At 48.5% G+C, this 26,893-nt stretch overlaps 3 protein-coding genes across 3 annotated transcripts in view; all 3 read left to right on the forward strand.

Moving 5' to 3' along the window:
* Positions 1-26,893, forward strand: part of LOC125950273 (transmembrane and coiled-coil domains protein 2) — a 300,863-nt gene that overhangs the window by 126,574 nt on the left and 147,396 nt on the right. The window lies entirely within an intron of this gene.
* LOC125959199 (uncharacterized) lies at positions 6,536-12,057 on the forward strand. Its single transcript, XM_049692010.1, has 4 exons — positions 6,536-6,813; positions 10,040-10,227; positions 11,291-11,627; positions 11,712-12,057. The coding sequence occupies exons 1-4, from the start codon at positions 6,536-6,538 to the stop codon at positions 12,055-12,057; spliced, it is 1,149 nt and encodes a 382-aa protein (XP_049547967.1).
* Positions 21,487-22,284, forward strand: LOC125959200 (uncharacterized). The gene has a single exon (XM_049692011.1). It carries the CDS (start codon positions 21,487-21,489, stop codon positions 22,282-22,284), a length of 798 nt encoding a protein of 265 aa, XP_049547968.1.

Below are 26,893 nucleotides of genomic sequence, written 5' to 3' on the forward strand. Positions count from 1 at the left end.
TTCTACATCTGAACTTTAGCCGCGAAGACGAAGTACTCTTCGCGCTGTCACTTTCTTCGCTTCGAAAATTCGCGAACCCACCTACCCGGCAAGAGAGAGAACAGAGGGCGGGATCCTGATCACACACACCAGGCGACCCCAATTTGGAACACCCACGGAACACGGAACACGCCCGAACACCCGGAAAGTGCCGTCGCTCCGTTCGTTCAGTAATGGTTCGCGCTGGGAAGGCGCGTGAGAAAAACGGGAAGGGAAAAAGGGAAAACGTTTTGTAAGAATGATCTGTTCTGTTATTTATTGTTTAAATTATTGTAACTTTAATACAAAACTCCTTTCCATCCTTCGCGCCGTGTGCTCGGTGGCATCGGTTTGCGGCATGCGGCGAGGTGCTCCCCGTGAGAGGCGCGTTCCCGTTGTTGCCGGACCGGTGACCGGAGCTGCCGATGCCGGAGAGATGGGAGAGAGGAAGAAAAGATCAAAAACTTTGACAGAAATGAAATAAAATGAATTAAAATGATAAAAAAAAACCCCGTTCTCCGCCGATCTCGGTCTCAAATCAATCAGTCACCAGGCACGATCACTAGACCCAAAGGGAGGGGGGGAGGGGGAGCAATTGTACTCTCAAGTCTGGAGTGAAAGCGCAACAAGGCCAACCGATACGATACGGTTAAGCTTGGGCCCGGCGCGATACCTCCGGGAAACCGGATTTTGGGAAAGTGATCGTTGGCGTTGGGATCGGCGTGAGAGTTCGGCGAGGAAGAAGTAGAAGGATCGGCGGTCCTTCACCTTTCTCCTCCACTGACTGGCGCATCCACCACCACCTCGTTGGGATCGTCGTTGGGTTCATTATTGGTTCACTTCGTTTCGTTTCGTTTCGTTTCGTTCCGTTTCGTTCGTCTTCATCCTGCGCTGCTGCTTCACGGGATTCGGAGGGTATACACACATCGAAGGGAAAGTGTGTAATCTGTGTCATGAAAACCGCGCATCCACCAACTCCAGTCCTTCCTGGACTCCCGAGGGGTACACCCTCCTCCTCCTTCACCGTCTCATCGCTCCACAGCAAACCTGCTTCGAGATCGAAAGTGTTGCCTGCCTCGTACGCCAAGGGAGAAAGAAACCGAGACTCCCAGTGGTGGGGTCCACGTCCACGCTCCTAGAAAGACGAAAATAAATATAAACACAAAGAAACCAAACGCCCAGACACGAAACCGCGGCCGAAAGGAAGAAGAAGGAACGAGAGCGTTTTATTCGTCGCGCGTACTCATCGCTCCATGGCTCCAAGGAAGGGGGGGAATGGGGTTCCGTTCCTCCTGAGGAGAACCCGGACCTTCTCGGCAGCGGTGGGCTGTTTGGAGAAAGTTTTTTTTCTGTATTTTTTTATTGTATTTTGTCGAAAACCTTGCAACCGCGCCACGAGAAAGGAGGAGAAGGAATCGGGGACGAAACGGCGTTGCCTTTCCTTTTTCGAATAATATTTTTATTTTTATTATTACTCCCCTCATCATCATCATCACCGTCATCATCGCTATGATGGTCATCATCGTCGTCTTTCGGTTTTTAGTATGTCTCTTCGCTTCGCGGACGATCGTTTTGTTTGCGTTGTTCTTGGCTGGCTGCTGGAGCCGGCTTTTCCCTCCTTCTCACACACTCACGCACCATCACCACCCCAAACCGCCACCACCATCTGTTGCGCCTTCACTGTCGGCTTCCGAGGTCAGGGCCTTTTGGAGAAACTTTTACAAATTCTGAAGTAGACCCCCGGGCGGACCTGTTTGCTTGGCTTGGGTGCTCCGGGGCCTGGGTGCCGGGCAATCATCCTCTCCCGCTGTGCTCCTCGACAGGTCCCGGTCCCAGAAGTGCGTAAATGGAGGTTGCTGTTGCAGCTGGCCTGGCCTGGTCTCTGGCCAGAGAGGCTGGAGGCCAAGAAACAATAAAATTAAGCTCCGTTCCCCTTTTCCCTCGCACGACGGGATTCGATTTATGCTTCTGCTTGGCCATCGGCGGTGCGCGTCTATCATCGCGTTTTGAGGTGAGTGCAGCTTCGAGCGCACTTCGAGCGTCGAGCACAATAAACCTATCTAGGCAATACGGTGCGAGCAGCGCAAATGGAACCGAATTTCGCCAAAGAGTAGCTTCCAATCTTGTTCGAGTTTTGAAGAAGAGATGATGGAAACGGGGGGAAATCGAACCGGACCTACATATAGCAATGGATCGATACCGTGCAATCATGTGAGAAGCCCCACCATCACTACAGCCGCCCATTGCTACGCTCTGGGTTAAGTGCTCGGAATTATGGTTGTATGGCGAAATCGATTCCACGCAGATCCGGAGGATGTTCCGGATGCCGCGGATGGTGTAACTGTAGAAGCAGTTTGATGTTTGCTATTTCTCGATCACTTGGATGGGCCGTTTTTTTCCGTAACCATCGAGAGTTATTACGGTGCTACTTATGGGTGTTTGAAATGGTACCATCACTGTGTGCACTGTATGGTAGTTGACCTATTGACGCACTGCGTATCATTGAGTTCGTTCGCTTCGAAATTAGTTTAGTGGAACTGGCGTTATGCTTTTACCGGGTATATCGGTAGGTAATGAGAACAATTGTGTCGGTACGGATCATTTATAGGGAACTAGCGTTAATTTAATTTTAGTTTCTTTCCTGTGACATCCGTTCAACATATTTGGCAAACATTAAGCAAATGAGAAAACAGCATCATATTTTTTTAGCTTGTTTAAAATTTCCTAAATCGTAGGGAAAATTGATGATTTGCGGCGAGCTGTTTTATGTTTGTAGACTCGTTTGGTAATAATATCAAAAAATTATTAAAAGCAACAAACAAAAGGAAGATAGAAAACTAACAAAATGTTTGAAGATGTTAGCCTCCATCTTTCTTCATCTCCATCAAGAGATTATATAATACAGATAGGAAACCGACTTTAAATTTTAAAGAAAATGTAAACCTAATATAATAAAAAATGCATAAATTCGGGATACGATTAATTCTTGCGATGAAAAATGAATTTGTTTTTCAAAACCTTCTATCTTTAAAATTGTTGTTCAATGCGGGAAAATAACGAAAGAAAAACCTCATCGTTTCGGAAAAAAGAAAATGCTGCGTACCGGATGGGACCAGCAAGGTTTGGAGTATCATAAGCCCCCAAAACTATGGTGCCAACCATTAAGATATCTGGAAAGATGGGGAAAATTTGTAGCCATCGATAGCCGGTACTTGGTCGAAAATGGTGATTGTCCAAATCCGTTAAAAATAACTGCCTAGTAAATCGCGACTCCTTCCAGAGAACCGAATTGATGATCATCTTGATGGATTGCTACTTAGAATTGGCTCCAATAGAGGCTCTCTCTTGCAAGACAGGATTTAATGTGTCCGTTGTCCGAAATGTCCCATACGGTTGGTAGTTGGAAAAAATGCTTCAATTCCCAACCGAGAGTATCGAGTAACATGGAAACGAACGACCAAAGCTCATACTATCGTTCCTTGCTACATTCCTCAGCGATCCATGCTTTGGATAAACACATTTTCCCTTCTTCACAATCTATTACGACATCTAAAGCCAGCATGAAAACAGCCACGATGCCCGCGATGCCAGATTCTCGGATCGATACACGATCATCAGTCCGCTCTTCAAACGACTCCACCGTTCGAGGAATCCACATTCTTCAAAGCGCTTTGTCCTAGTTCCACCTATAATGCGTCGCACGCAGTGAAAGTCATCATCGATCTGCTCTGCCCTGCATTTTAAAGGTATCAAGCCCGCCCCCCGCTCCCTTTGCAGAACCAGAAAGACACGCTCTTCAGCCTTTGGACAAACGAGGACGATTGCCATGGCCACAACATTGTTGCCCAGAGACCCATCCATCATTCCTTTCACGCACAACGCCGGTGGTGTCCGGGGAGGAGTGTCCTCACCACTGTATCTCTCGCGGCCACCTCCGTGGTTTTTAAGATTTAAAATAATTTCCCCAGAAAACCACTAACCGTGCAAACAAAACCCCGGAAATGGTTTCACATTACGGATCGGATCATGGTCGGTCGGATTCGCGCGCCGCGGATTCCCGGATTGCAAGTTACGCAAATCTCCTGACGATCGCTATCACCGTCAAGTCGCAGAAAGACACAACATCATCATGCTCGTAGCGCCAAAAAGGAATGACTGCCAAATTGCGCCGCTAACGATCACACCGGCGCGCTGCTCCCCCCACCTTCCATTGTTTGAACGTAAAGCAACAAACATAAAAAAAAATAGATCATACTAAATGACCAACGGGGAGGGAGGAGAAGCAGCGGCTGCAGCCTCTCTCTCTCTTTCTCTTCCTTTCTTCGGGACCACTTTCGGCGTTCTTTGAGGTAGCGGCGGCTAGCGCGTCTTGGTTTCTGCTTTATTATGGCCGTTGCGTATCTAGCCGTAAAGATTCGCAAAAAAAAACCTCAGGTTGACCGCCCGCGGCCGGCCGGACGTACGTCACTTTCACTTTTGGCCACTTTCACGTTCACGATGCAGATGATTATTGTTACTCTTCCCGTTTTCTTTCCGTTCTTTTTTTTTTCGTTGTCTTTTCGCGAAATGCGCCCACCATTTCGCCATTTTCGTCCATCGTTTCAGGGGGGGTGTGGTGCGTGCGCGTGTGCGTGAAAGGAAAGGGCTGCGCTTCCGGTTTTCCGGTCGCGGCTCAAGATGTCTTTATCTGCGGCACCATGCACGGCTAACGGCATGGCTCAGGGCCACCACCAAGCGACGCACCAAGCGAACGAATTGACCACGCGCCATGAGCGATGGTCCAAAGCCCCAAAGGTGGGAGCGGTGGAGCGGTGGACGGTGACCCCGGTGCAAAAAACTCCATTAAAAACAACAAACTCACCGGCGGCCGGTCGAAAAGTGAGACCAGCACCAGCGCCGTTCGCGTTTTCGTTTTTTTGCGTAATCATTTCCGATGATTACTATGGGATGGCACAGTGGGGGAGATGCCTCCTTTCCTCCATCCCACCCGTCGGTCGGTCGGTGACATGACTATGCTTTTGCGGCCTGGTTTTTTGCGGCCCGGCCTCACGAGTGGCCAAGTGCCTAAATCCGAACCGCAAATGAGCTGCAGCCAGTCAGAACAAACTTCTCCTTCATCTGACGGGGGTGGTGGTGGTGGTGTTGGTGGCATTGGCTACCCAATTTTCCGGAAAACCCGCTCCAAATTACCGTCGCGAGCTCTCGGTCCCTTAATGCGGGCGATGCGGGTTAGCATGGAAAACCCTTCAGCAGGTTCATCGTGCTCGTGGTCATCGTATTGGAGCCCCCGGGAGGAGGTCATTCGGTCCGGGGGAATTAGTTTAAATCGTCGTCGCCCGTGGCCCGTCAAAAAGCCAAAAAAAAGGGACGCCCATCACCGTTGCCGTCGACCCTCGTCTTAGATCACATCGGGATGACATCATCCTCATCTGATTTGACATAACCTGAGGCGCCCCGAAGCCTACTATGCCATCTCGCCATCATCGCCATCGCGGGAAAGCCAGCTTCAATCTGGGTCCGCGGCCATCTGCGAGATTTCTGCCACCCGCAGGGGGCGGTCACCACCGGAACAATAGGTCACCAAACGGAACGTCACACAATGAAGTGAGCGGAGGGCAGAGAACTCCGGGTAGGAAGGAAAAGGTGAAAAGTGTTTCCCAAACCCATCGCCTACTACTACTTCTACCTACTGTCGTGAACTTTGCCAGAGACAAACGTCAGAGGCGCGCTTCGCGTTCGCGTAATTTCTTCGCGAGGTTATGTAAATGTTCGCTCATAATCGCAACCGCACCCGTCTGTCCGCGCCCGGGGAGGCCAGGGACCAGGGTGGTCAAGGAACCGTCTGCGACTCCCTCGTTCCCTCGCCGTCATCGCCCCCCCGGATTCGTTCCCGGAGATACGGATCGCTGCATTTGGGGTGGCGTTGGTGGCCGTACATTGTTGTCTTGCGTTCCGATTTTCCCGCTTTTCGCAATAATATTATACGCTTCCTTCGGCGGGGTGGTTTCCCAGGTTTTTCCACCACAGGTTCTATGGCGGGGGTCAAGTCTTCAGTCTTTTAGTTGGAGTGCTTCTTCAGGAAGGAGTAGTGGAAGTCTGTCCAGTCCGGTCCGGTATATATACAATATTGCGGGTACTTCGCTGGACCAGTCAGTGGACACATTCGTGTCACGTCGCAATCCACCAGAACTTGCGCCAGTAGTGCAGTCCCAGTGCAGAACTAACCGGCCGGCAGCCTCCTGCCCCAGCAATCGGTTAATCCGATTTCGCGTTGGACCGTAGGAGTTGGTTGTTCTCCGGAAGGTCCGACTTAGCTCCGGCTTATCCTTTGTCCACGCTCCACCGTGATATGCTGGTGTCCTTGTATTGGTCTGATATGTGAATACTACTGGTTGCTGTGGTCCTGTGTTCCAGTTAAAGTTGTGCTCCGGTGTCAAAGTATCCGAAGTGACCAAGTGTCGTACCAAGAAGCTGTTGTTGTCATTGCTGCCAAATCCTTGTATTGAGTATTGTCCAAATGGCAGTGTTTGTAGTGGTGACGGTGGTGATGATGGGACTGTTGCAACTCACCAGCCCGGTACGTGGTCAGCTGGACGAGTTCGATTACTGCATCCGGCGGGCACCGTCCCCGGGATTGTTGCGTTGTGCCGGCCAGCAAGCACTCAGCTCGCTGCAGTTCCTCGAGGAAGCCAACAACTTCACGCTCGCGACCGGTGTGCTGATGATCAAGGATGATTCGCTGCCCGCGTCACGCATCATTCCCAACTTTATCGATCGAGATCCGCTCGACTTCAGGCAAGTACTCCAACGTCGTCGTCACCGGGAGTTCTGACGATACAAATCAAAACATTGTGACCATTCCCGTGGGTCGACTCGCCCGGTTTGGCCGACCAGCTGACTTCATCCTCTCCCAAAACCAACCAACCAACCGGACGGGGAAATTGGGGCCTAGAGGTGCGGTCGAAACATTGGAATTTGTGTCAATCGATCGAATTGGGAACGACCGATGAGTGCGTGTGTGTGTGTGTGTATTCCAGGCTTCGGGGCGTTGCGTTCCTGTGGCTTCCTCCTCCTTCTACTCGTTCTCGTCGCTCTGTGCTTTGAATAAATTACGATCAAGTGCAAAACGAACGAAAACAAATGAGCACGGACGGAGGTCTCGGCTTCCTCCTCCATCACGGCGTTTGTTTTTGGTGGATCTTTCACGCCCTTCGCTCATCGTACGTGTGCTCGGAGGTGTGCTTGACTTTCTTTTTTGTTTGTGATTCATCGAGGTCCATGTGTGTGTGTGTGTATGTTGGTATGTTTGTTTTGTGGGGCTAGTTCTTTTCGTGTGTTCTCACCCCGTCCGCCACCGGTGGCCACATTCCGATTCCCGTGTACAGCAGGCAGTAGGCCGGCTGCCCACGACAAAACGGTCCGACGGAAAGCCATTTTCATCGACGGCAGATCATCGGGCTCACAACTCTATCTTCAGGTGACCACCGGGGTCCGCCACTGGGTGACCACCTCCCTCCCTGGGGATCCGAAATGGATGTCACGAAATGCGTTAATACCGCTTCCGTGCCGAATCTCAATTAGGTCGGTTTGATCTATGACCGAACGGTCCGAGTGCCAAACGTGAAGTGGTTCAATTCGCCTGTTGGGCTTTGGGACGCTTCCGTGTCTTGGGCGGCCTAGCGATTGGTTTTAACATGCACCTTGTGAGCATATATGCTCGAGAGCGAATCTTGTTTTCCGGTTTTCGATTCTCTAGGCGCATAACTAGTGCACTTGCCACTTGCGGAGGCAGCAGTAATTGCATTTGTGTACCTTAAAAGGGAGGCTTCGGTATTTTATTTTAATTCTTCGCATTTACTTTTTACAGTGCTTATCCTTTCAAGAGTATTGTGTGAAATTTTGGGATCAATCGAAGCAAAACTGACAAAAATATTGATTTTTGAAAATCCGCTTTTCATACAAAACTCAAAGCACCTCGCTACTTTAAAGCGGTCTCTCTTAAGGGGGGGCTCCGGTATTTTATTTTATTTCTTCGCATTTACTTTTTACATTTTTTCATGAGTGTTTATCCTTTCAAGAGTATTGTGTGAAATTTTGGGATCAATCGAAGCCAAACTGACAAAGATACAGATTTTTGAAAATCCGCCTTTCATACATCGCTCAAAGCATCTCGCAACTTTGAATCCCAAAACCAACGTTTTCAAAGGGAGTACCCATCGTAGCATAAAAACTACAGGACCGATCAAAACCGTCGAGTTTTTATAAAAATTGTTGATCCTTTTAATCATAATAACTTTTTTAATCATGTAAATTTGTTTGCTCATTGTTTGAGGCAACACCGTTAAAAGCATCACTTTTTCAACTTAAAAAATCTACCAAAAATCGAAAAATAGGAAATTCTATAAAAACTCGACGAGCCTACCTGGATAAACTTATAATCTAACAACAGAATATTCATTTGAATATTTCTGATGACCCAGCTCGTGGCTACGATGGGCACCGCAAAAAGTACATTTTTGCAAACTTGCCTTTCTAGATTGGATGCCATGAATGAAGTTTTTAACAAAAATCCATAAAAACGACCAAATGTACTTGAAAAATTGTAGTTTAACATGACATTTAGGTGAAAAAATGAAAAATGAATGGTCTTCACAAGAAATATTTAAAAAAAACACCTTACTTAATGCCGGATTAACCTTCACCCCAGCTTCATTTATGGAACTTTGACCATTTAACGCGGGACTGCGATGAGGCTTTGGCTACAGCTTTTACACAAACGTTTGCGAGTCCGTTTTCACGCATTTCTTGCTACAGCTCCACGCATCCGTATGCATTTTTCCAATTAAAAAAGACCATTAAAATGGGTCTTAATTTACATAATTTGTTTGCAACGTGCATGCGTTTTCATCGGAATATTCCTTGTGTCACATCCCATAGTAAAATATCATAGAAACGGACACGCATCCGTTTCGTAGCCAAAGCCTGAATTCTGCAAAAAAAAGGAACATTTTTCACGAAATGCCTACCTGAAATTAATGCTATGGGTGTAACTTTTGACAAACATTCCACCAAGCACGATGAAATGTTCTTGAAAAAATTGTGTTTGATATGAAATTCGGACAAACAATTATTACTGCACGCTGCATTTCGTTCCAAATATGTCGTTAAAAGTAAAGAATTTTTATCCCGGATTTAACGCAAGCTTCCACATAAGCATGTAATAATGGTAATGGTTGATAATTAAGATGAAAGGAGGCAATCAGGGTAATGGTTGATAATTAAAGTCCATTTACACTATGTTTGTCAGCTGGCAACAGAAACATCAATAAAGAACCAAAAACGATTAAAAAACACAAATTTCTCTACACCGATACCATCATCATCAGGAGCAAACATTAATCGACACTCGGTTTCCGTGAACCGATTTCAAATGATGCATACCTCGCAGCAAAATACGTTCTGCACGAGTTGAGAATCCTATTAAGAGCTGGGGTTACCAGATTTTTCCAAATTTAAGAAATGACTCCGTTTGATTTAACCCAAAGCCGTAATCGACATAATTTGTTCGCGATGCAATTAACTTTCCGACTGCCGGGCACACGATCACGTGTGCCACCTCCCCAAACGTGACGCCACCACGCGCAACATCGGACTACTTTTTGTGCACACACACACGCACACACACACACACACACACATCCCTTTGATCTTTTACTCCGCACAAATGTTCGGCTACATCGTCCTCGTGGTGATGTCGTTGAGCTACTTTAATATGTTAATGCATCTGCTCGCCTGTCGAAGCTTCTAGCATTGGAACCCGGGGTTTGTCGGTTCTTTTTCGTCGCAAGATTTTGCTTTTATACCCCGTTCAATGCAGAGGGCAAGAGGGCAGAGCATGAATTATCTGAATAATGTCTCGATGTCACTTGACAGTCATCGGTTCCAACGCTGTACGGCTTCTTCGTCTCATCGTCCACCAACGCCTTTGGTAATGTGTTTTCCATCTTAACATCATCGACAGGGGTATATTGGAGAATGCAGGCGCCGTGATGGCCCAACGCCAGATGCTCTGGGACATGGGCATCATCTATCCGGGGCTGAAGCTGAAGCTTGGCCCAACCGCCGGTGCGGTTGGCATTTTGGAGTTCGTGCTGGATCCAGCGGCGGCCCAGAACGATGAACGATCGCTGTTCGAGGAAAAATCCACAGGTAGCTATGATTGGATCAGTGAAGCGTTGTTGATAAGATTTAGGGTTACATATTGATGAGAGATGGTGGAGTAAAATCTGATCTATGGCGTTTCAATTACGAGTTTTCGAAGTTTTCGGTGTGGGCTCCAATGTCCTCTCAAGCCTTGTGATTTTTCGTGTAAATCTTGGTTTGTAGTTTTCAGGCCACTTTCTGAGGGCTTTCTGATAAATAGTGTCTTATTTCGCGGCCCCTGCACATCCGGCTGCATGTTGCTTGGCTTTAGTTTGGCCAATTTATTCATTTCCCGACATTAATTCAGGTGCCTATTCCCGTCAGGCATTAGTTGACGCCCAGGAAATCACCCAGGCGATCGCTTTTTTGCTGGTGCCAGCAGCCCTCTGGTTTGAGCACACCCACCGGCTTTTTTTAAAGCTGCCGCAGCGAGGTGTGAGAGTTTTGGGCTCGACTTTTTGGTACCTAACTCGACTTTTCAAAAACTGAACTAGGACTGAAAATCTTCAGTGCCCTCCGGTCAACCCGGTCGCCCCGTGAACTGGAAAATGAACAAAAAAGAACGCCTTAGGCATCAAGTAACGCCTGACGGGAATAGGCACCTGAATAAATTAAAGTAACGGCAAATTTAAAAAAACGATCAGTCGAAACAAAAAACAAAATAAACGATATAAACGATACAACGAACGAAATAAAAACTGCTCGAAACCGACAGTGGCGTCATCTAAGTGACAGAATCATAACTATTGTTGCGCTATCACACCCTAGAGGGCCCTCCCGTCGTTTCTAGCAAATATCTGCTCGAATTTTGAGTGCCCGAATTTTGTTTCTCACGAAAACTGCTTTCTTTCTCATGACGAGAAGTTCTTAACTCACTACGCGATTGTTTGGTGAAATGAATCAATCAATCAATAAACTGATCAATGAATAAATGATCCCTACAAATCCAACATCGCATGATACAGCGGAAACCCACCGCTTCCGTGCACCAAACAAGGCTCATCATTTTCCAAAAATCATTACCTCACCGCACCACGTAACGCTCTGTAACGCTGTTCCTCTCTTTCAGCCCGTATTCTCACCAAAAGTTTCGTCGTCCCGTTTCTGCTTGGCCTCAAGTTTAACCTGGCCACCCTGCTCCCGCTGGTGTTTGGTGGATTGATTTTGCTGAGCAAAAAGGCTCTCATCCTCGGCAAGATTGCCCTCTTCCTGTCCGGCATGTTCGGGTACGGTTCGTTCTTTGCACCCTCGCTGGTCGGTGGCTTCGGGGGCGGTGGATACGGCGGTGGTGGATTCGGAGGTGGCTTCACCGGAGGCTACCATGGTGGGGGTTACGGGTTCGGATCGAAACCGTTCCGCTACAACAATCCGCTCGCCGACAATCCGGACTTTGACGAGCAGCCCCAGCATCATCATCACCATCACCATGACGATCACTACCATCACCAGCATACGCACCATCACGGCGGATCATCGGCGGATGATCATAGTACCAGCGGCGGTTACTACAAGAAAAAGGACAAGTTCCTTAACCTGGACGAACGTGTCGAACCATCGGCGGCACCACTGGTCGATAAGTTCTACGAGTACGAAAAGCAACAAATGCTAAAGGACCGCACAGCGCGGCTATTCGAGCGGAAATTCTACGAGAAAGAACGAGAACAACAACACGCACCGGCCGGGGGATTAACGACCGGTGGTGGAGAGTATCCGTTCGTCACTTCCGATCTCACCACCGATCGAAACGAACGATCGTTGCCCGATGTCGGCGGTGGTGGCGGCGGCGGCACTGGGGGACCAACCGCCGGACGAAACTTTGCCTGGAGTGACCATTAATCAGGAAGACATCATGAGCAGGATGTTAAGAGAACCGAAGGCAAAGGAAAGCCATTCGTCGCTGCTGCATTTATACATTATAAGAAGTCAGCTTTACAGAAAAGCTGAACTGCTGCAGAGAGTAAGGCCATTGCTCTGATGCTGATGCGCTATTTTCATTATATGAAACTCATAATCTCAGAAATAAACTTTGTACTGTCTGTAATGTACTCGCCTATTTGCTTTCCACGACGGTGTTCTAAAGTGGCACACACATGCTGAATACTATCCATCTAATAATGTTGCCTGCAACATGGAAGACGTTAAATTGTCGATCGTGTGTAGGCTATGATGAGATCACCTGTCCGTAAAGTAAAGGATTTTCAGAATGCTGAAAATATATTGATGAGGCCGAATATTGACGTCGTCTGTAAGTCACATTGATGTACGCCAGTTCGTCGGTTGGCTTGTTACAGAAATTCCAAGGAATGGTAAAAAAGGAGGACTTTTAAAATATTTTGGCTGAATTATAGTGCATAAAAGTTTGTCTTATTTCGGGAAATATTTGTTAGAACTATTTCTATTCTACTTTGCTATCCCTTTTATCTGACTAGTACGGAATACACGAATTGGCTTCGTCTTGAAATTTTCACAGACCCTGACGTCTAATATTGATGTCTCTGTAACCGTAGATGATGATTATGTCAATGCTGCCTACAGACGTCCAATAAATAAAGAAGACTTCATTTAAATGCCATTTCGGCATCCAAAATATTGATTTATAATATTGAGCGTGTGTGGGCCACAGAAAGGAGAGAGGAGAGAGATATTCGGCGGCATTCTCGTCGGTGCTTCGTCCCCAAAAAGTGCAAGTCAAAGCCGAGTCTATGGCGGCCACCACGCCACCGCACGCCATCAATAGGCACCACACGGGAAGAATCATCCGATGATGAGGCCGCACGCTTTCCGCTCTAATGGCCACCCCGTCCGAACGCGAATCGGGTTACTAAACCAAACCCCAACCCCTCGCCGGGACCACGGACCCCGATCGGTGATGCACGCTCGTCAGATGAGCAACGCTGATCTGGGGCTTCTCTTTGCCCGGGTGCGCCACGGCGTCCCAACAACAATCAACCATAATACCCGACACGCATGCGCATGCGCGTTGTGCCTAATTAATCACTGCTTCTGCTGGTGCTGGTTGCCGTGTGCGGGATCCAGACGGACGGAATTGCGCACCGACAAGAAGGAGAACAACCCCCCCGGGGGACTCAAGCCCCGGCCAAGCCACTGGCGGCGTGTAGGCTGCGAGCCACTTTCTTTCTTCTGGCATTCCACTGGTGGCGTGACCTAGCACCGCGGGCCCCAGCATCTGTGCCCGGGATCCGGATCCGGAAGAGCAAGGCCACGCGCGGAGAACGACAGCCAAACAGGAACAATTAAGAAGTCGCCAACCTAGGGTTCCTCGTCTCGTCCAAAATAAAAACCACAAAAGTGGTTCAATGTTCCGTCTGCTGACTTTGCGGGTCATAGCCAGAGGGCAATGAGGCCACATCCAGATTTGACAATTCCGGAGCATTTTTCGGGGGTTCTTCCTCTCCTCCCCTTCCCAGACGACACATTTGTCGAGCGACATTAGAACGCCATCGGCGGAACCTCCGATATAAAGTGATCCGGATGCCGGTTAGGGATGACTATTTGCATTTCGGTGCTCGGTGCTCGAGCATCACATCATCACCCAAAGGCCCTCCCGAAAGATGGTGCCCAATCCGTGGTTCGTTATCGGGATCGTACTCGCGCTCACAGTACAGTACCGGTTGATCACCGGAGTTAGTGCCCGAGTGATAGAAGGGCCAGTGAAGGAAGCAGCTCCATCGAATGCCACACTCCCAGTGTCCGTCGTAAGTCATCCGCGACATCTGTTCGAACGTGCCCGAGGTTGCTTCGAGGCGGGCCAGCTCAGCGAGTGCTTTCGTGAGGAAGTGATCCGTCTGATGGACCGGGCCATCGATGGGAATGTGACGTTCCACGTGACCCCCTTCGTGATCGTACGCAAGAACCCGGCGTGGAAGTCGGAAATGGCGCGTGTAACGGCTCACGGTTGGTCCGCGGTGTTCGATAAGGTGCGGGCCTTCCTGGCCTCTCGTCTGTTCCAACTAAGTCTCATCGATGAACAGGGCCACTGGTCGGGTTTGTTGCTGCAAACGGCACAGCTTGAGGGACGCGGCAAAAAGCACAAACAGAAGAACGGTGGCATGTTCTCGATGGCGCTGATGGCGCTGATGGCGATGATCGCCCAGGTTATCCTAGGGAAGGTGGCCGTCCTGGCGGCCGTTGCCCTCATTATGGCCAAGATTGCGCTCGTCTTTTCCACTCTGGTAAATATGCTGGCACCGGTGTTCCGGCGCCAACGACACGGTGCCAGCTCTGTGGAGTACGTGCAGTGGCCCCGAATTGACCGCTAAACCGAGTTCTTGCTCTCCCTTCTCCTCCTCCTTTTCTTCATTTGCAGAACGGATTGAAGAAATCGACCGGTTCGGGAGCTGGACACGCGACCGAACATGTCGTGTACGATCATGGTGGTGGTGGTGGTGGTGGCGGTGGTGGTGGTTGGCAGCGTAGTATCGATCCACGCAAACCGTACCAACGCTATCAGTACTACGAGGATGAGGATCCCTTGCCCTACCGGAAGCGGAAGCAGGTCTACGATTATCAGGATCCGATGGATGGTGCTTAGCGTAGCGCAGCGCGACGAGGTGCCCCTCTCTAGGGGAATGTAAATAGCCACGAAACAATCGAAAATCACGCGTTGTTGGAGTGATTCCAGTTTTTAATAAACGAAATGTAGTATCCTCAAAGTATTACCATGGCAACCGAAACACCGAGTTCGGAACACTGCGACCGGTCGGCATTTCCTTCCTAACGGACTTTCACTGCTATCGGTGCAGGTGTCGCACCCCGAAACCGGGCTCTTTACCTTTGACCACCCAAGACAAACTCCCGGCGGTACCGACACAGTGAAAGAGACATAAACAGAAGCTCCATGCTCCAGGCTTCTGGTACTGATGCTGTCGTAATCGATTTCACTTTTTCCTTCCTTCCTTCCTTCCTTCCTCAAATCGGTCCGGATCGGATCGGAAAAGTCACGAACTGCACGGGGGATGAGCCCGGACTAATCGGATTGGGCATTGCGCACGGCACAATGTTACGACATTCTGCGGCAGCACCGTGGAAAGCGCACCCCTGGAAAATGCTAAATGTTGTCACCCGGGGGGATTAAAGGGGCTGAAAGGTGCTCGCTGGTCGCTCTTACACCATCTCGCGCCAATCGTTGGAAATTTCTCTATTTCCGATTTCCCTTTCCGTCGTCGTCTGTCTAATTTCGATGAGCGTCGTCTCCGTGGAGCGGAGTTCCGACTCCGAGGGCTAGTCGATCGTGAGCATGCATTTCGGAGTCAGTCACTTAGTAGCGTCCCTGTTGGTCGTTGCGTGGCCGTGTTCCCGTACCTTTCCAGTAATCGAATGGGGCGGGTGGTACAATGCCGGGCAGATAACTGTAATTTGCGAAGGGGAGTAACATTCGCTCACGTTACTCCCGAGGGTTCTGCCTGCCTGGCTGCCGAGCGTATGGAATTATGGAATTAGACAATTGAAACATTAGAGGGCGCATGAATCGTGAGTGTCGGTTAAGTATCGCACTTTTCAATTAACTGCCTGGTGTTCCGTTTTTTGCTGAGCAAATTTGACAATGGAAAGACTGTGAGAAAAGGCTTGACGGGCAGCGAGGCTAACTACGGATTTATTAAGACAATTGGATAAGTCTTAAGCAGAGTTGGAGAAATGTTTTTTTCGCACTTCTATTAAAAATCATACATGAAAGGAAATTAAATCAAAATGTAATAGTCCAAAAACATATTGACAGAATATAGTTATTCTATAAAATGAGGAAACTAGTTTTCATCGTCAAAGTAATTGGAAAAAAATTACATTTTTCATTCATTCATGTTGTGTACTTTTTTTCTCTTTTATTATTTGTATGAATCTAATGAAATGTTTGTTATCGCGGAACTCTAATTCAAATGTCCAATTGAGTCCTTTTCTTCAACAATCTTTGGTGCGATTGGTTGCATATGGCTTTATCGAAAAGCAACTGTTCTTGTTTCATTTTATCTCTTCATTTTGACGAGTCACAATAATTTAACGTTGGTCGACATTGGTAAATCGAATCTATCCTTTTTTATAGACCTACAAGGGGTTCTGATTTCCCGTAGAAATAAAATTAAAGAAAGGTTTATGGGCTGGATTGTCATCTGCCAATGCCATGGAAAACCGAATCTTTAAGACCTTAAAATATTGGCATAGCAAATCCATTCTGCACACAAACAAATATTAAATCTTCCGGTCAGCGACACGTCACCAAACCCCCGAATCCGCCCTCTACGAACTCATGTTTTACCTGCTAGATATTCCTGCTTACTACGATTTGATACGATCAACAAAAAATCAATATCGTTGTTGAAAAGCACACGCATGAAGTGTGAGGAAATGTCTCCAATTGCTGCTTTTATTATATTACTCACAATTGCACACTCACTACGTCAACGAGAATCGTTTAAAATGTCTCATTCCGTTGGCATTTCTTTTTCCTTCTTCCTATTCACACTGCATTTTGTACATAAAAATAAATGAACAGTCAGACACTTATACGTGAGTGAAAATTATTAAACTTTCTTCAGTTAGAACGTCCCACATCACCCCTTTCCTTTCAAACACACTATTATCTCCATCTCATCAGAGTCAATCCGAGTAAATGCGCTTCTATCTAGTGCAAACCACACCAAAAGAAATATTTATTCTCACGAAAGCGCTACAATCTGTGTCAAAAAGCCTCGATTTGAAAGTCACTTTTTACCCTCGGATGCTATGCGAATGTGAATGGTAATGATAGACATCGCAAACCACACACTCACTCGCCTCACAAACCCCGATAACCTGCTGCAGCAGCAGCCGCCACTGCACCAGCGCCGCACAATTTGTGTGCGACTCAACGGAGGCCAGAGCGGAGAAAGAGCTCCAGACAGAGATTCAGCCACCCACCTAAACACACACACACGGTGAATGTGGTGGGAGGCTAGAAACCGGGACTACCTCAACCATGTGACGGCACTTGCCAGCGAAGTTCGCGAAGAAGATGCTCTCGAGAAATCGATGCACCACCGCAGTGCCACGCGGTATGATGTAAAAATGGAGAAAAACTCGTTCCGCTCGATCCACGATGGCCACGATCCACGCGGCGGGATGCACGACGGATGATGTGAATCCATTGCGAAAGGTATTGCGCTGCGCAACGGCTACTACGCTGCCGAACGAACAAAAGAACCATCAGAAAACCTCGTGGAAATGTGCAGGGAATGTGACAAAGAAACGGAGGAGAAAAATGGAAAGAAGCAAACCCCCGGGAGCAAAGAAGGTAAACTCGGAAATATGCTTCCAAGTTCCCCCGTCACCACCAACAGTAGCAGCAGCAGCAGGAGGGAAGTTGTAAAGTTGCATCCCGTGAGGCCGCAATTGTAAGCCGCGGGCCTGACGAATGAATCACCGTCGGCCAAAGCCGGGTGAAAGTCCAAGCTCGAACTTTGTGCATTTTCTTGCCAACCACTCTCCGGGCGGCCCTTTTCCCTGCGACCCACGACCGGTGCATCCGTGAGGGCGCTTGTTGTGCATTTTTCATCGCACGGAAAATGCATCACGACCGCGACAATCAGCGAGAGAGAGAGAAAGAGACTTCCCTGGCTAGCCGGATACCGGGATGGAGTAAGGGAGTTTGTTTTTCTGCTGCGACAGCAAATAAGTCACCACCAACTTGCAGTCGAGACGGGCGTCCCGGACAGAACGAAGGAAGGAAGGAACGGGTGGAAGCTTTTCTCTGCCCTGACCGGCCGCTACACGCGGTCACTACTTCCATCGCGACGACAGTAACGGAAACTTTTCCTTTCAAATTGGCGGAAAAAAAGATAAATTTCGTAATCGCGGTTTTCGAGGGAAGGCGAAACGATCGGTGACGATCGGTCGTGTGCGGCAATGACCTTTCCTCGGGTGGGAGGGAGATGAAAGTTATGGGAATTACATTAGTCCGGTGCATCACCAGGGATGCTGCAGCACTGAAGGGTTGCACTGACGAAGGTAAAAAGGGGATAAGTGGATGTGAGCGATCGAATCGGAACCTTCGATCTGTCGAAGACTGTCTCTTGCGTCTCGAGGATTAGCATAAATAGAATTGAAAGTCATCGTTTGTGGTCGCATCGCGCATCACCCGATTGGATAGGAGCATCATTAACGGAAGCCCTTCCGTGCGGCGAATGTCAAGCAGTTATGCTGCTGGATCAATCGACATCAAATTATTGGAAATTGCAGCCGTCTTGTGAAGCAAGATACATTCAAAGGAAAGGATCATTTTGCATGATTCGATATAGATGGGTTGAGTATGGTTCGAACGGAAACCAAATGATCGGTAACGTCCTCAAAGGTGCTATAATGACGTAGCAAATGTGAGCGAAAGGCATTTGCAATATTTGAATAATATAAAGGATAGACATGGTTTACCACATAGTTATTAAATATACGCGATGTTTGGTCCTCCCGAATTATTATATTTTTGTTTTGTTTTCTAGCTGATTGCCTATTGCTTTCGACAGCTCCTTTTAACATGCCCTTTACAGTCTATTCTGACGTGGTGGCTTAGTGGTTTGGGTTTGCCTTGATATGATGAATGGTTTAGATAAAAGGTAGGTATTCCCCATTGTATGTATGTAAATCATAATAAATGGGATGGCACACATATTGTAAATTGACATTTATAATGTTCTGGTGAATTACTTTACCAAGAAATAGTCTGTCATATTAGAAATAGGATCCCTTAAGGAATAAATCTAAAAGATATCGAATACAGCCTCTAATAGAATCAACAAGTGCTTTAATTAGGAAGATAAAACGATAAGCTATTGTCTCTAATAAACCTAAAGAACAGATCTTTACATTTCTTACAGCCACAAAATTATCTTGACAAAGACGTTACTGAATGAGAACTATCCCGAAGCTGAACAGATATGGCAATCTGAGACGATAGCTTATCACTTTATCTTATCAATTGCTCAAGCTCTTTTCGATTCAATTAGAGGCATTGCAGGGCAATGTTCTTGATGGTTGTTGCATTCATTGATTCCTTATCGAGAGTATGCGTGAGGCTTCAAAATATTCTTTATCTCAAACATCTTCGTCAATAGTCGGAGTCGAAGATCAATTAATATGTAATCGCGACATGATCATCCGAAACAACATGTACGACTGTGTCCAAAAAATAAGGTGACATTAGATTTATTTTGAAAATTCCTTAATTTTTCTTCCAAATTATTATTTTTTTGCCGTCAAAGAAATCCCTCCCAGACAAAATGCACTTATGTCGACGAATTTTCTAGTTTTAGAAACACGTGAAAAAGGCGTCTTCGGCAGTAGCATACCCCTTCCTGGCCATTACTTCATTACAGATATAGACATGATCCTACAGAATGTCTCTAACATCTCGAAAGAAAGGACACACAAGTAATGAGCAGCTGACTCAAAGGACGCTCTTCTGAGGTTTAGAATATGAAGTTTACCGCAAACACCTGTTACCCTTCCACGATTCACGTTGCTTATCGCTGGAGTAAGTTGCTCATTTAATTCAATAATCAAGTTCCGCATTATGATCTCCCCGTTACACGTGTTTATCGATCAAACACACACACACAGTAGCGTGCACTCCGCATGTAACCGACCATTTTCCAACCGGTTACTGGCCCTCCACCGGGAGCGTCCACCGAGGAACGCGCGTTTCAATGAACCCGTCACTAGGCCAGGGTCATTGCGATAGTGCTCCTTAGGCGCAGCAGAAGCCACTCACCCTGCCACCCCTTCAATAGCTCCCTGCCTCTCTTTCTCTCTCAAACTCCCCGCCGTGTCAGCGTGTCAGGTGCCGGCATTTAAAGTGAAAATAGCTGTTTATTTGCCAAAACCCACTCCCACCTCCCAGCAGCATCTGCACGTCTGCACCTGCATCTGGTGCACCATGAATTCACCACCTTGCGTCTCGGTCTGGCAGACCCGATCCCGCGTGGTTTTCGCTTCGTTGGCCCTGACAAGGCTCGCGGATTAGCGAAGCGAAAACGCCTTCGTCCGGCCACCGGCCAACAGGATTGCAATCGACGTGAAATGAACACGAGCACTATAAACACACCTCGGCCACTCGGCCGGCCATCGAAACAAATTAAAAGTAAAAATCCGTTCAACGGTCCAAAACCCGTCCGCGTTCGATCGATACTGTCTCGATCGAACGAACAGGGACCTGAAGGGAGTGACGACCGATGGAGGCGGAGGACCTTTCGTGGAGATCCCTTTAACCATTTTCTCGCTCTCTGTGTGGCTCTCTCTCTCTTTCTCTCTTGCTCTCTTCTGCCAACTCCCTTAATTTTCAGCAATTTTCCTTTTCGCTTTCCATTCCAGCGCGGACCCTTCGGCCGTGCTAGCGGATGTTTGCATTTCTCCAGTTCCCTTCCCCCGCCCCCCTTTGCCGGCCACTCTCTTGTCCATCGGAGGCAAAGGAATTAGAGCCTCCCGTGTCGGTGATGGGTGGACGGTGATGAACGTGAAACATGGAGAGCAGAGAAAAAAAAACCGAAACCCTGTCCATGATGGGGTGCATGTTGCCCGACGGATTTCGATGTTTTGCAGCGTGGCGATCAGCTGCTGAACGGCAGCAGAGCAGAGCGAGCAACTCTGTTTTTTTTTTTTGCTGCATGTTGCACAAATTAGTGAAGCAGCAGCAGCAGCAGTAGCAGAAGAAGAAGCAGCAACAACTCGCGTACTCGCGATCCTCGTGTAGCTCTCCTAGCGTTAAATCACATTAAGGGCCCCAAAAAGGGGCCGGGGGGGAGAGGGTGGGCCCGCTTTTCGCTTCCCTTATCATCGCCGGCGCATCGGTCTAGAGATGCAACTAGGAGGATCGTTTGCACGCACGCAGACCAACCGACAAGCAGCAGGCAGCCGCCATGGCTTTCACGCTCCAAAAAGTTCTGGCAAATACGCTTCTCGCTTTCGGACATGGTGCAGCAGGTTTTTCTGCAGGGCAGGAAGGATGCCACCGGAAGAAGGAGAAGGAGGTGGTGGTGGTGGTGGTGATAGCTTGGTTTCTTATCGCTTCGATGGGCTGGCGGTGGCGAACAAAATCGGGCTGCAGCCCTTGGGAAGCTATCAGTTGTATAAATAGCTCGGACGGGTCCAGATCGAAAGGAAGTGCATCTGGTATCGATTCAGCAACAGTAACAGCAACAGCAGCAGCAGCAGCAGTAGCAGAAGCAGCAGTCGTAGGCAGCGTAGCAGCAAGTCGAGTAGTCGATCGAGAGACAGTTCAGAACCATGGTTTCGTTCAAGCTAGTGTCGGTAGTGGTGTGCGTGCTGGCCGTGGCCGGCCGCGGTTACGCCGCCGAGGACGGTACGGTTCGTGCCCTGCGCAAAGTGTACGCCCTGTGCGAGGACAGTGACGAGCTGCTGCACTGCATCAAGGTGCAAGCCCTGAAGCTGACCGACCGGGCGCTCAAGCTGCCAAGCATCAAGCTGATCGAGGGTATGGCGATCGTGAAGAAGGAGGGTGGCGAGTCGCGCTCGCTGGCCGCCGAACCGGCCCTCGGCTCGGAGCAGGAACTGAACCAGCTGTCCTCGGCCAAGCTCGATGAGCTGCTGTTCCAGCGTGCCCAGCGCTTCATGGATAGCCACCAGCTGCAGCTGAATGTGCCGCGCATGTTGGTGTCGGGCCAGCAGGAAACCGGCCGCCTGGTCGAGGAGGGTCGCAAGAAGATGAAGAAATACCTCGGACCATTCCTCGCTGCAATGGCTATCAAGGGAGGTATCCTGACCATGGTCTACCATTCGATCGCGATCGTCGCCGGTAAGGCGCTGATCATCGGTAAGATCGCCCTCGTCATCTCCGCCATCATCGGGCTGAAGAAGCTGGTCACCCCGGAGGGACACGAGAAGACGACGTACGAGATCGTGAAGCACCCGCACGTCCAGCAGAGCCACACCTACTCCTCGAACCACGGGGACTTCGACAACCACGAGGCGGGCCAGTTCCACCGTAGCTTCGGTAACTCGATCAGCGCCAGCGACATGGTGATGCAGGATCGCGCCTACCGTGCCCACGTGCCCAAGAACTAAAGCTCACCCCCGGGACCACCACTCCAACCGGGGACCAAGCAATCTTCTTCACCCGGGAAAACGGGGAAAAAGAAAAACGGTTCCCTTCGGACACATTCGAACGAACACCCGGCTGCCACAAGGAAACACACACAAGGAGAAGAAGGGGGAAAGAGGAGCGTGTCATTGCGTCGCGTCTTCACTCCCCAGGAAATTGCCCCTCCCCCCTGCCCCTTTCTGTTCATCCCAAGGATGATCTCAAGGGGTGCTCAACGCAACGCCACGCTACGCCACTACCACCACCACCACGACCCTCCTCCTGCTATCCTCATTTACCGCCTCTGTAACCGCGCACAACCGCGTTAAGTCAAGCAGGTTACAGTAGTGGTTATTGTTTTTTTTTTTGTTTTGATTTTTTTGTTTTCTTCTTTCGCGAAAAACGGGCCCAAAAGTGTCCCTTTCTCCCCTTAGTCTGCGGGCTGCCTTAGTCCCCTACCCCAGCACAGCACCGTCCAGAACCGAGTGCCGACAAGCCATGTGAAAGCTTCTGTTGCAGCCACCCTTTTTCGGGGGGATTGGGCGGCAACAGATGCTGCCATGCGCTTGCGAAAACCATGCGGAGGAGGTTAGGGTTATGTGCGTGTGTGTTTGTATTTATAATTTATGTTAAATTATTTATTTATTAATGCTCACGGTCCTCCGCCAATTCCCCCAATCCCATTTCCCCCTTGGCTTACGGGCCCTTTACGAAGCGCAGCTCTAAGGCCAGTCCCCAAAAACAGGAACAGAAAAAAAAATTGCGGCAAAATCGAATCGAACGAGAAAAACTGTAAATCCGCGAATCCCGCGCCTATCGTACTTCCCATTTCCACCTGGTCCCCCCGGGTGGAAATGTGTACAGAAAAGCAAACGAAATCGAGCAAAATAAAGAATTGTCATTCAATTACTTGTGATGGTGTTTCGCTGCCTCCATTTACCAGCACAATGTGTGGCCATTTGTGGGCGCTCTAATGAGGTGCTTATTGCAATTCTGCCTAGATCATCATGATGGCTACTGGGCACACACATGCGCTTGAGTGCGATCCGTTAGCAATTTTCCATTCGTTTGCTTCTGCGCTTCACCTCCGCACCGAACGTTCCGAAATGCGGTCTATTTACGGCGGAAAGCAGCGGGGTGCTACCGGGTGGGTGGCAGGCATGTGAAAGTTTGCCGGGTGGTTAGGCTGCACATTTAATGTGTGCTTGATACAAAATGGTCCAATCTACCTTCACTCGCTGCCTCATCGCGGTCGATGTGCGTTTTTGATTCACTTTTACCACCAGTGAGCTGTGAAGACGTGTGTTTGGGGGGGAGGAGATAGCTATGGAGGATCAAGAAGAAATGTAGCGCAATCCTTTAATTAAACGCAACATTCGTAAAGTGATTAAGGTTGGAATCCGGCTCCACGCTAACGGGCATTGCGCAAAGGGTTTAATTAAAACTCTAAACTGAAAATTGATTCGGCTTTTGTACTTTCCCCAACCGGCAAACTATGAAACAAGAGAGTAATAGAAAAGCAGAGACCTAGGGGATGGAGTGCTTTATGCGTCCATTATCTAGTGTAATGAAATTAGATATTGCGCTTCAGGTTGAATTGAATTGTATGGCCATGTTGATATTGTTCGTATATTTTGTTCAAGCTGTTCTATATTAAACATCAATCTTAGTATTACTTTTGTCACTACTTCAATAGTGATGATATGGATTGCGCTTTACTAAAATAGGGAGCCCCAAAACTATCTTTTTGCAATGAACTTCAATTGATTTCCAGTCAGATCCTTGGATATGTCCATGATTTAGATAAAATCGATCTTTGAGAAAAAGTTTACACACGGTATAAACACGGGCTATACGGTCGAAGTCACAGACTACACAATTGTCAAACTCATAGTATCAAGCGTTTTCTACCCCCTTTCGAAGACTTGGATGCTGCTCAAAATTTAAAAAATCGGGAGCCCGACTTTGAGATGGAAGATTGTATGGTCTCGTGTGTGAAGAAATACACTTCAATACATGACACAACGCAGAGCTTCGCGATGTACGACAATCCGATTGACGCGGTCTAAGTAGTGACAGACCAGAACTATAAAGTGTTCTTAGGTCTATTTGATGGGCAAAAAGGACATGGTAGATCCAGATTTAGATGCAATCCACTCCACATTTGATGCAGAACCATCTGATTCCGAAAGTATTGGTCTGATCAACTGCAGCGCGAAGGCGGTCGATCCCGAGCGAAGGAGAGATTAGCTTTAATTGTTTCATGTGGTCCATTGGCCATACGGAGTATAATGAGATATATGAAGAGATAAAAAAGCTTAATTTAATAGCTGAATGATCAGCAAAAAAAAATACAATGTTTTTGTCATTTAAACGTTCATAAACTTCCTTTTGATCAGCAAGCTTGCACTGTTCTCTCTCGCATATGGCTTTCATGATCGAATTCTTCTTAAAGCACGTGCATATCGTGATTTGATAGATAATAAGCAACGCCAATTAATGATTGTTTACTAAAGCGAATTCTCCTGTTCAATGTGGCGATCTGAAACCGCATCGCGCATCGATCATAATGTTAACCAAAACCCGAGAGAAAGTGCTCACTCACTGAGTCATAAACGCCACCATTACGCGGTCCGGTCCATCATTTTAAGCAAAAACGGTGCGCAAAAAGGGTTTTTGCATAAAATATAGCACGCCGTGTCTTGTGGCTTGAGAACCCATTTCACTGCTCCATTCCATTCCAAGCACTTCCGTGACCGCGTGACCCCAGGTGGCGGCAGACGATTTCGCTAAATTAATTCCGCTTCACGCCATTTTGGCTCGTAAAATTTCACTTGACGTATACTGCGTTGACCCGGTCAATTGCGAACAACAACGCCGCGCGTTGTTCTAAGCAATTCCGTGCGCAAACAGTCTTCCCGGGCTCACACGAGGCCCCTTAAACAGACCCATTCATGCGGACACATTACTTTTCCTTTCGAAATGCCGTCCATCTCTACCGGACGCCACAAGCACACCCCTCTCAACGAACCCACTTGTTGTCGTTCACCGCTCGTCAAATAACGTGCCAATCCTGAGAGTGGACGCTCGGTGCACCGATTCTCCGCCTCAATGACTCATAAATCCTCCCTTTTTTCGAGCTGCACTCGCACTGGCTTCACTAGCGGTGGTCGCTAATCTCCCGCGAGCGGCATGGCCAAGGCTAAAGCCCTAGACAAACAGTCATAAATCTATGCTAGACGGCATTCGCCTGCGAGTCACACGGACCCAGCAGCTTCAGCATAAATCAGGGCATCATCGCGTTCGATGGTTCGAAAGTTCATCAAACCGCTTCAGCTTTTCAGCTTTCAGGTCTCGGTACGATCACGGACCGGTGCATACACACTCCCTCGCTCATTACTTTCCTTTCGAAAATTCAATGCAACCCAATTTACCGGGGGAGGCGGCCATACCATAAGTGACCATCCCCGTAAGGTCCCGAAAGTGAGTGAGTGAGTTTGGACTCCCTCCCTGGCCCTGCGGCACGAGCCATTAGGCAAATCGCGACCATGATCCCCGTCGCGGTCACTCCGCAACCCGCGTGCGAAACCGGAGGACCTCCTCATAATCATAATCGTTACGGTGGGTTTGTCAGTTTCATGAGCTTTCATTTTCCGCATCTCGCTGTATTTTATGTCCACTCCGCGCACTCCAGCATGGCTGCCGGGCAGCAAACGCAGAATGGTGACCGGCACGGAACCATCGAAGCCGCTTCGCCTGATCAGCTTCCAGTTCCGATACCGGCGGGGGCTGGCGATGCTTCCCCAGCGCTTTTCACTTAAAACTCTCACTCTCACTGCACTGAACAGCTGGTGAGGAGCGTAAGGAGGATCATCACCACATCGCAAACGATGATCGATCCTCGACCGTCCTCGATGCTGGAGGTGTTAATCGTTTATTTTCCTGACCATTAATCTTACTCAACCGTTATCGTTAACGGCCAACGGCCACAGCAAACGGTCGCTCAACGGACGCTTCGTTGACGCTGTTTAACGCATGCGCACGTATCGAAAGGGATCATGGTGATGATGATGCGCTGCGATGCTCACCATCTTCTGCATACCATCGCGCATACAGCCAAGACTCTTTGACGCCATGGACACCGCGATGATACAGTAACATATCTACCGACAGCTCTCGGAACCAGTCCAGTGAGCAATCAAGGCTGGAACCTCGCGCCAATCGACCCTTCCAGTACCTCGCGCCAATCGAAAGTGTCGAAGCATGCGAACGTGAGCGTACCGGCGAGAGGGAAATGCAACATAAACGCATCCGAATCCGTCAGTGGTCCAAAGGCAACACTAGCCACAAGAAAGGTCTATAGGCAAAGAAGACGTCGCGTAGCGTGCCGTTGGTCAGACAAAACAAAACAAACAACGAGAAACAAACGCAAATCCTGCCAAACCGAAATTGAAACCAGGCACTTGCTGTGTAGCAGCTACTGCGTGCGAACATTGGCGGTGGTGCCGGATCCTGTCAGAAATCTATTAATCATTTTCACATTTTGCAGCCATTGCGCAGCAGCAACGGCCTCTTGCGTTCGGTGGTGCCGCG

The sequence above is a fragment of the Anopheles darlingi genome, chromosome 2 (assembly GCF_943734745.1).
Source record: "Anopheles darlingi chromosome 2, idAnoDarlMG_H_01, whole genome shotgun sequence".
NCBI lineage: Eukaryota > Metazoa > Arthropoda > Insecta > Diptera > Culicidae > Anopheles > Anopheles darlingi.